The following is a 10,665-nucleotide window of genomic DNA, read 5'->3' as shown; positions in this document are numbered from 1 at the left end:
AAACACGAACAATAACAATAAAACTAATGAATAAAGAATAATAAAATTTGGATTTTTGAGCATTTTTTTTCTTCAACTCAAAACTTCAAATTTCCAATTGTGAAGAACAAGAATCTTTGTTGAGTTTTTTTGCTAAATCAAATAAAAGGAAAAATAAGTTAACACAGATGTCTCTTACAAAATTCCTATTATACATCTATTTATAAAAAAAGAATGACACAAAGAAAAGACCTTCAAATTGCTAAAGCTTTCCAATGTGTTTTGCTGCCATTGCCAGGTCTTTTTTTGTTTGTCTAAGAGCATCTCTAAGGGAGATGTCAAATACCAAACATCAAATTTAAATTTGATTGCTGATGTGGCAATTTGACATCTTACACAGATTTACACTCCACCCGATATGTCAAATTAAATTATTATTTTATTACATTCTAGTGTTGATTCATTTTTAATTAAAAAGAAAAGAAAAAAAAAATATTCATTTGATATCTTGCTTTTGGGATGTCAAAAATAACATCTCAACCTCCAGCCTTCATTCCACATCAGCTTTGACATATCGGTTGGAGTGATGTGATATGTTATTTCTAGTTATTAAATGTCTATGGGGCACATTTGACACATTGGTTGGAGATGCTCTAAGATAAGAACGTTTGTTTGGTTTTTTTTGTATTTTTTAAAGAACTCTTTGTTTCCATATGTTTAGTTTCATTAATTTTTGTTCTTTGAAATATTATATTATATAATTTATATTTAGTTTCCTAGAGAATCTCAAAGAGGTTTGGTGCTGCCATGATTAATGATTACATTTACTTCCTTCTAGGACACTAACGGTTTTGGGTTTTTTTTAAATTTAAAAAAAATGTAATTATATCGGCTAAAAAACCATATTTTTGTGCCCACAGTTTGGGGCCCTGGTAGCCCTGGGCCAGGCCGACTCTGCTTGATACATATCGTTACTAGAGAAAGAGAGAGTGGAGGGTCCTCTAAGTTTATTCATCTAAGTTAGCGAATTACTTATTAATTGAACTTCGAAGATAAATATTAAGTAAATTTAAGTTTTAGCCATAAAAAAACTTTCACTTTTGGAAAAAGCCAAAGCTTTTTCAAAAAAAGAAAAACCTCTCAACTTTCAAATCAAAGACATGCAAATGTAAAGATTCCTAAATCAAAAATAAATAAGGGCAATTTTGTCCATTGTCCATTTTGGCTTCTTTACAAAATTCTCTCTCTTTGTGTTTTTCCAAAGTCTCCCCTAGATTAATGACTAGAGGCATCATCGGAGCGTGATAAAAAAACATAAAATATTTACAAGTGACTCATAAAATCTTCCATTTTTATTTACAAAACGCATTAATACTTACCTTTCAAATTCTATTAAAACAAATGGAATGATTTCAAACCATGAAACCCATATATTATATATAACAACTCACATCCTATGAAAATGTTTTAAAATTGAAACCAGAAAACAAACTTACATTCATAAAAGTAAAACTCTTATGAAGGCAAAATATATTGTTGCCAATATTCACCAAAGGTCAAGGAAATCATTACGAAGTCAAAGCTTGCAACTACCCCATTTATGGCATTCTGTTAGTCTAAACTTTATTGTGTGCGCCCGATCTCATACACAACTTTTATCACGATAATTCCACTAATTTATTATGTCACAAGCATAGCATGTGAGATGAATTTATATACAAACAATTGTTGCGGTATGATGGTAATACTTACATTGTGTTACAAGTCCATTCAAATTATAACACGTATTTGTATCGTTTATAAAGTTCATTATTAATTTAGAATTTAGAAATGAGATTGTATTTTCCACATTCATTTACATTTTTTATGTTAGACCACATTCATGTACTTAGTAAGTGAATGTATGCAAATCCTGTTAAGTAAGGTAACTTAATAAATATGCAATCCTGCTGCTCTGCCTCTGCTCCTCTGAGTCTGGTTGCATTTGTAATTTATTTCACTCTTCGCCATCATCAACTTGGATTTTCTTTGTGCTGATTTGTGGGCATCTTCTCAGGTATCAACACGTTAATCTCATTTGTTTCTTTTTGTTTCTGAATCAAGGTCATCATTAACTGCCACTTTTCTTCAATTTTATATGCATAAATTGCAATCCTATGGCTTTCATCTTACTCAAACATTCTCCAAACCCCACCAAGCGCGTCCTTTCTGCACTTCGAAGCTTCCTTTTCACTAGCTATGGTAAAACTCAGTTACATCGACATCACATCACATGCCATGGAAAAGTACCAACTAAGACATGCTGTTTGTGTAGTGGCACATGAACCAAAAACGCGTTATGTCCAGCTTTTACTCATTTTGATCAGCCATTTGTTGTAATGTGATCTATGGGTTTGGTCAGACTCAGACCCTTGATATTGACATAAAACTTTGTTTTTATGCAAAACCTATTTTTCTTCTTCTGTTTTCTGTGTGTTTTAGATTTAGTGAGATGGGTAGTCTTGGAAATTTGACTTTGACAAGTGGTTTTCATTCTTTGGAAGAGAAAATAGTGGGTGGCAGAGTTTCCCTTGTTTGTTACTGAAAGGCGTGTTTGGAAACGTGTTGAACGCTCCAGTCCAGCTTTCTTTTAATCTATCTGACTTTGCTTTGGTGTGTGAAAGTACATAGATAGATGTAGATCTTACAAGTTACAAGTGGCTTTTGGGTAATATTTAAAGAAGGTCTATGGTCTCTTACTTTCCTGTACTAGTTGTAGTTGTAGTTGTGGTCTCTCTCTCTCCTATTCTCTCTATAGTTGTGGCGCTCTCTCTCTCTCTCTCTCTCTCTCTCTCTCTCTCTCTCTCTCCTATTTCCATATTTGAAGTCTACAGAAAGCTTCTTCCTCTTGAGGTACTTCATTGTGAACTTTAAGGCCTGCAGGGACCCTTTGTAAATTAGGTTCATAATTCATCATTTTCTTGCATATTTGGATGCTTAACTGATGTGAGTTTTTTGAATTCTCCTGTGTGTTTATTTTCACTTGTAGAAGTACTCTGTTTTCATCTTTGTTCTATTTTCACTTGTAATAAAGAAACCTTTATGTTTTTGGTTTTGTTTGTGTGTGGAAGGACAATGCTAGATGTAGTCAAACTTATGCCAAATTAAGGGTCATGTCTTTTCTCTTTCAGTTCGGTTGAAATGCACTCGGTTTTTCCTTAGATTGGAAAATTTGACTCCATAAGCTTTGACAGGTTCATGTCATTGTCATGTAGACCATTCCTGCATCTATGTTATAGCCAAATGAGGCAGCTTCTATTCTGATTGTGGGAAAGAGGCAACCTATGGAGTTGACTGTAATTAGAAACTAATGTGATGAAGCAATTACTTGTTGTTTTTTCTGTGTATAAAACAAGTTTTTGTAGCCCTTTATTTTATCTTGACAGATTTTTCTTTCAGGTTTTTATTAACAGAACAAAATGGTGAAGATCTGTTGCATTGGAGCCGGCTATGTTGGGGGGCCAACCATGGCAGTAATTGCCCTCAAGTGCCCCTCCATTGAAGTAGCTGTGGTGGATATCTCTGCGGCCCGGATCGCAGCCTGGAATAGTGACCAGCTCCCCATTTATGAGCCAGGTCTTGATGAGATTGTGAAGCAGTGCAGAGGAAAGAACCTCTTCTTCAGCACTGCCGTAGAAAAGCATGTCTCTGAGGCAGACATAATTTTCGTTTCGGTTAACACCCCAACGAAAACTCAGGGTCTTGGAGCTGGCAAAGCTGCAGACTTGACATACTGGGAAAGTGCAGCCCGGATGATTGCTGATGTTTCAAAGTCCAACAAGATTGTTGTTGAGAAATCAACTGTTCCAGTGAAAACTGCTGAGGCGATTGAAAAGATTCTCACCCACAATAGCAAGGGGATTAAGTATCAGATCCTTTCAAACCCAGAGTTTCTTGCTGAGGGTACGGCAATTGAGGACCTTTTTAGCCCCGACCGCGTTCTTATTGGAGGAAGAGAAACCCCTGATGGCCAGAAAGCAACCCAAGCATTGAAAGAAGTATATGCGCATTGGGTACCAGAAGACAGAATCATAACAACCAATCTTTGGTCGGCAGAACTCTCAAAGCTAGCTGCCAATGCCTTCCTGGCCCAGAGGATCTCATCTGTCAATGCCATGTCAGCTCTGTGTGAGGCTACTGGAGCAAATATCTCAGAAGTTGCCCATGCTGTTGGCAAGGACACCAGAATCGGACCCAAGTTCCTGAATGCTAGTGTTGGATTTGGAGGGTCTTGCTTTCAAAAGGACATACTCAACTTGGTCTATATCTGTGAGTGCAATGGCCTAACTGAAGTTGCGAACTACTGGAAACAAGTCATTAAGGTGAATGACTACCAAAAGAACCGATTTGTGAACAGGGTAGTTTCTTCAATGTTCAATACAGTTTCTGGTAAAAAGATTGCCATTCTTGGGTTTGCCTTCAAGAAAGATACCGGCGACACGAGGGAAACTCCTGCCATTGATGTTTGCAAGGGGCTGTTGGGGGACAAGGCACAGTTGAGCATATATGATCTGCAGGTCACAGAGGACCAGATCAGGAGGGATCTCTCAATGAAGAAATTTGATTGGGACCATCCAATTCATCTCCAGCCAATGAGCCCCGCTGCGGTCAAGGAAGTCAGTGTTGTTTGGGATGCTTATGAGGCAACCAAGGGTGCTCATGGGATCTGCATACTTACTGAGTGGGATGAATTCAAGACACTTGATTACAAGAAGATTTTTGACAATATGCAGAAACCTGCATTTTTATTTGATGGAAGGAATGTTGTTGATGTTGAGAAGCTGAGAGAGATTGGATTCATTGTTTACTCAATTGGGAAGCCGTTGGATGCTTGGCTCAAGGACATGCCTGCTATGGCATAAGATGGAATTTTTTTTCTCAGTCACAACTGCAGAAGTAATTCTTTGAAGTTTTAATTTTCACCTCATGTTTTTACTCTACTTTTCACATGTATTACTAGTTGCTGTTATCTCACAGACACTTCTCAGAGGGAAATTCTTACTTTTTCTTTATATTTTTATATATTGGGGCATTATAAAATAAAATAAAAGTTCACTGATCTGATCTGAGTAATGAATTAAGCAAAGTCACCGTTTCCTTTTCCAATAATCTGGAGAGTAGCATTTAACTTTTAAGACCAGGCAAATGTAAAGCCTAAAAATTCAGAGATGCCACTTCAACAACAAAACTCTTTCAAAGCTAGATATACCTTGATTTATTTAAAGGCCTCTGCTTCCCAACTCACTTTGTAACAGAATTTTATGTTTTGAGTTATTGCCAAGCATTGGCTCTTGCATGGGGCGAGTAGGCTGCATTAAAATGAAAGTCAAAAGATCTGATAATCCGTTTCAGAAATTGAATAATGTGATGCTCTCATTCAATACACATGATCTTGCTGATGCAACCCAAGAAGAAAGAAGAAATCAGAAAGGCTTCAATTTTTGTAACAATTAAAAATGATTTTGTTTAGTCTTCTATCAACTAAGATAAATAAGATTTGATTAAGAGGTGCAACATAGTTGATTCAATGCTAACTATCTTATCAGAGGTGCTCAATGTATGCTAATTATTCAACATGAGTATTTTAGTAGAATTTCGTCTCCTTTTGCTCTACCATCCCCAACCAACAAACCACCAGTCAAAGTGATATCTACAATTATCTTCAAGTTCTCAATCCTGTTGTGCGCACCCTTCTCCACGAGGCATTTTCTTTGACATCGCTGCCATTGATAAAAATATTTCAGCAATTCACAGAATCAAATGATATAAGAAACTCCTTTAAATAGAGATACCAAGCAGTTATGTGATAGACTAATATACAGGCAATTATATGACGCAGTCATATAACAGATATCAAGCAGTCATATAAAAAACACTGTTTAAATAGAGATATCAAAGCCCATATTCCACTTTCACTCCCTTTGCAAAAATATGTTTCAATAACACATACTATAACGTACCTTCACGGACTGATCACCATTGATGCCAAGTCCAACTCTTCATCAGAATCAATCACTTCTTCAAAATTGTAAAAGGGATCCGCCTTTGGTCTTGGAGTAATTGCTTCGAAACTATGAAATACAGGATCATCGAAATTAGGGGGTTCCAAGATAACGTAAGCCCCTTTATTTTTGTACCTCTCCTCTGTGCTCTGAAATTGTGGGTAATCTGGAGCACTAAACAAAGTGATGAGCTTTCCTGACTCCACAATGTGATCGATGGTGTACCCTTCATCCATTCCACCAAGACCTGGCCTCTTTTCTCGTGCATCAGGACCTTCGTGTGATCTAATAATCAGTTTGAGTTGACAATTCTTGAGAAAATCCTCAGTGCAGTCAGGACCCCAAAGCAGCCCAATGCCTCTTTCTATATTTGGAGACAGGCCGGGAGACATTGAGGGATCCGACCACAGCACATCACCAGGAATCACATTGGGACCTTGCCATGGAGGATCAAGAACCGATCTTCGAGCCTTATTCAGTTCTTCAATAGAGCCTAGAGATAACGAACTAGGTTCAGGATTGAAAGCTCTCCGACTCTTCTTTCCCTTTAATTTCTTGGAGATAGTAGGCATGTGGCGGAAAAGACCTCCATGTGCAGTGTACACGTGTTTACCAACGAGGGAAGCCAAGGGAAGATCTTCAAAGCACCCAAGACATTTACGATACACGTGTTTGCCTCTATCACCATACTTTGTCAGCACTTCCTTCTCAAAACCATAAACAGAAGTGCAATACTTTGATTCGTGGTTTCCTCGCAATAGATACACCCTCTTTGGCATGAGCACTTTCCAAGCTAACAAAATTAAGAAACTTTCGAGACCCCAAGCACCTCTGTCAACATAATCGCCATTGAAGACGAAGAATCGATTTTCTGAGGGAAAGCCAGCATCATGGAGAAGGAAAAGAAGGTCATGCAACTGCCCGTGAAGGTCTCCGACGACAATGACTGTGGATTCAGGGGCTAAGTTGTCAATGGTGACGCAATTGGCCTCTTTGTGGAGGATCTTGGAGGCAAAGAGGGCCAGGCTATCAAAAACCTCAACAGGAAACACATCTGGCAATTGGGTCGGCTCAAGATTTCTAGATGCCCAGTCGAAGACGGACATGAGGTTTTGGACCCAGTTGAGGGTGAGCTCGCCATCAAGAGGCCAACCAATTGGGGTTTGAAGTTGAGGCGACTGTGATGACGGGTTGTCTTCAGATTCTAAGTTGGAAGCTATGGATGGCGATGAATTGAAGGCTGGTTGTGTTGCCGCTTCTAAATTGGTATCCTCAACCTCATCTGACCTCTTCTTCACCAGCTCGTATATTTGTTTCTTGTAACTGTAGCACAAGATTCACAAATAGGGAAAATTATTAGATTCTGTAATAGATTTATCTGCTGCCAAGATAACTAAAATTAGTTTTTTTTTAAACTTGGTTTATTGGAGTAATAAAACACTAAGCAATAACCACCGACTGATCATAGCAAGGTAACTGCATTTCCATTACCTTAGTTCGCGATCTTCTGCTTCAGTGAGCTTCACGCCATCAAATAAGTATTGCTCATCCTCTATATCGTCTCTGAGATACATGTCAAAACAATTAAGCACCACTGATTGTGCAGTTATGCCTTTTACCTATTTCAAAAACAACTATTGCCTGCCAAAATAATAGAATATCACCTAGGCAAGGTGGAGGGCTCTGTCGCTGGGTCTATGACTGAAAATACATGCTGTGAAGGCGGAGTCTGCAGTCGCTCGTCATGCAAGGACAGCATTGGGTCGTCATGAAGGGCATGCACAGGCACATCATGCCGGGACTGCAGCGTGTCGTCATGCAGGGCATGCACAGGCATGTCATGTGAGGAATGCTGTGGGTCGTCATGAAGGGCATGCACAGGCACATCATGCCGGGACTGCAGCGTGTCGTCATGCAGGGCATGCACAGGCATGTCATGTGAGGAATGCTGTGGGTCGTCATGAAGGGTCTGCACAGGCACATCATGCGGGGAATGCGATGGGTCGTTATGAAGGGCCTGCACCGGCACATCATGCGCCGGCAGTTCCACAGCGTATGGAGGACCTACCACACCAGCTGGACATAACCAGAAAACAAAAATAAATAAATAAATAAAATCAGAAATTTAAAATAATAATAATAATAAAGAAAATGTAGAGCCGTGCGTCTATAAAAATCAGAATTATTAAAAATATATTAAAGAAACCAGAGAGCACTTACCTATCCGCATCCCTCTCAAAGGAAACCTGCCAAGCCAGCTGTTAATGTACAGGGGAAAGTGCCCGTGGTCAGCAAGATTTAAATCTCTCTTTGGCCCCTTCTTTCTTACTTCAACCACCACATCAGGAAGCTCTGGAATCGAATCTAGGTTTATATTCTCAAAACCAAACTGCCTAGCATAGTTGTTTGGTTTGTGAGGGACGACTGTGTGATAATTGATGCAGAGAGCGACTGAGAAAGCCTTAGCCAGCTGAGGGGCATAACGCTCATAACCCTCCCCTAGAAGAGTATGGCTAAGCCTCTGATAAGGCTGTTGTATGAACTACAATAGAAAATACAAAAGAAATTAATTAAGAACTATATTTCCATGTAGGCTCCAAAATTCAGTGTATTTAATTAAGAAATATAGTTAAATAAGTCTTTTAAAAGACTTACATTTTCATCAGTCGCATTCCCCAAAATTTCCATATAGGCACCAAAATTGGGACCTCTGTTTGCATTCAAGCGTTTGTGGAGAAGGTGGGACCAGGGCACCATTAATGGACACTCCATAGGGAGATCCACTATCTCCCCTATCACCTCTATGCGTAGTGGCTCTATATGCTCTATGGCAAATACCTGGACAAGTAATAAACAAAAATCAGAAAAGTAGAGAAGTTAAAACATCAAATCCTAGTTTAGTAAAAGTGAGAATGGTGATGCTTACCATGAGAGCGTAGGCCAAGCCATTTACGATTCCTCGATCCAAAGAATTGTGCAAGCTCGCCCATGCGGCTGCGCCCCAAGCATAGCTGCCAACCTCCTGAAGATTGTCCAAGAGCCCCAAATAGTGGGCAGAAACTAATCCAGTGCAGTCATCTGGTATTAGATATGACCCAATGACATACATGACATAAGCTCTAAGATAGTATGCCCACCCATCCTCATCTGGACGTACTGGGTTATTACTATAATTTTCTCTTAACCAACTAAGCCTAATCCTCCCTCCATCCAAACACTCTGGAGGAGGATCGATACCAAAAGCATTTAAAAATAAACCTTCTGTTTTCCCTAGCCTACCAATAACCGGTCTACCGTCAATCGGCATACCAGTGATGAGAAGGACATCTACTAAACTAAAATACAATGAATAACCATTAAAGGTAAAACACTTTAAATTACGATCATAGTGTCGTATCAAAGCGTTTACCATGGTACATTCTAGCCTCATTTGGAACTTAAAACGCTCAAAAAATCCTAAACCCATCCTATTTAATGCCTCCCTAAGTTCCTCAGTTATTGGCCAACGTACCAAATTGTTCAACGGCTCATTTGGTGTCTATAAAAAAAAAAAAACCAAAAAAACAAACAAACAAACATTAGTGTCTAGTTATACTACTGCTGGCCAGCCTTGCAATATCTGAAATAAAATGGGCAATGAGTGACTTACATGAGGGGCCGGAGCTGGAGCAGGAGCATCCATATCTTCAAAAGAATTAAAGAAAACCCCAAATTTCAGATGGTGAATAAATAACAGAAGTGTTAAATATGTTATGTACCATTTCAGAAATGTTACAAAAACGAAGTACAATCACATGTACCGTGCAAGCAGAGTATAAACCACCTTAATGACATTACATTGGGTTATATTCCATAAGCTTAGATTAATTTAATCTCAGGCCCCAAAAGCCTTAATAGACCAAGAAAGATTATAGCTAGTATAATTATATGTGAAGGATCTCTATGTTTAATTTTTCTACTCTATGTGAAGGATCCCTATTAGGGATCTTGAAGTTGGGTTGAAGCTCATGGATAAAGTCCCTAAAACCTGCCCCCTCAACTGCCTTAATAAACCCAAAACCAATCAGCCAGCTAAACATATTTCATTCAAAAAAATCCTAACCATGAGACTAAACATTTTTCATGAAAACAGCAGCCATTTAAACATCTGTCATTCAAGAAAACAGCAGCCATATAATCAAGTCAAAAACACATGCATTTAAACTCAATCCTAGCAGAAAACCAAGTAAACAATTCCAACACACAGAAAAACAGCTAAACACTAGCAGTCTCAATCAATCCTAACAGAAAATCAACATATACATTTAATTACATAATTAAAGTTTAATTATACCTCAATATCAGCACCAACAGCTCCAGCACAGCAAAACCCTAGCTCAACTTGCTCAATTTCTGTCCAAAAACAGAAAAACCCCCATCAACATGAAATTCAGAAACCAAAAACCTTATGTAAACCAGTGTTTTCAAAGGCATGCCTAGTCGCGCTCCGGTGCGCGCGTCGGAGCGAGGCGAATGGAAATCGCCTCAAGCGTTTGATTGTTTAGCTTGCTGCACGTTTAGCGGAGTGAGGCGAAGCGAGGCGTGGTGAAGCAGCCGAGGCGGAGCGAAGCAGAACGGCGCCGCTGTTTCTGCGTTCTGCAAGGTT

At 38.9% G+C, this 10,665-nt stretch overlaps 2 protein-coding genes across 3 annotated transcripts; one reads left to right on the top strand and one right to left on the bottom strand.

Annotated features, from left to right (window-relative positions):
* The first annotated feature begins 2,632 nt into the window (after nt 1–2,632).
* On the top strand, nt 2,633–5,077 carry LOC103338599 (UDP-glucose 6-dehydrogenase 5). Of its 2 annotated transcripts, none has more exons than XM_089041101.1 (2): nt 2,633–2,871; nt 3,418–5,077. In XM_089041101.1, exon 2 carries the CDS (start codon nt 3,438–3,440, stop codon nt 4,878–4,880), a length of 1,443 nt encoding a protein of 480 aa, XP_088897227.1. In that variant the 5' UTR covers nt 2,633–2,871; nt 3,418–3,437; the 3' UTR covers nt 4,881–5,077. The 2 variants fall into 2 exon arrangements, with proteins under 2 accessions (XP_088897227.1, XP_008240041.2); XM_008241819.3 differs by having other exon boundaries at nt 2,725–2,964.
* A 379-nt stretch (nt 5,078–5,456) lies between these two features.
* On the bottom strand, nt 5,457–10,665 carry LOC103318755 (serine/threonine-protein phosphatase 7 long form homolog). Its single transcript, XM_089041097.1, has 10 exons — nt 10,496–10,665; nt 10,354–10,412; nt 9,670–9,704; nt 8,947–9,558; nt 8,676–8,858; nt 8,241–8,562; nt 7,685–8,096; nt 7,512–7,583; nt 5,979–7,343; nt 5,457–5,738 (listed from the first exon to the last, which is right to left on the bottom strand). The coding sequence occupies exons 3-9, from the start codon at nt 9,700–9,702 to the stop codon at nt 5,981–5,983; spliced, it is 2,997 nt and encodes a 998-aa protein (XP_088897223.1). The 5' UTR covers nt 9,703–9,704; nt 10,354–10,412; nt 10,496–10,665; the 3' UTR covers nt 5,457–5,738; nt 5,979–5,980.

This window comes from Prunus mume, linkage group LG7, assembly GCF_029339155.1.
Source record: "Prunus mume cultivar Tortuosa linkage group LG7, ASM2933915v1, whole genome shotgun sequence".
In the NCBI taxonomy this organism is placed as follows: Eukaryota; Viridiplantae; Streptophyta; class Magnoliopsida; order Rosales; family Rosaceae; genus Prunus; species Prunus mume.
This window is presented reverse-complemented; position numbering and strand designations above follow the sequence as displayed.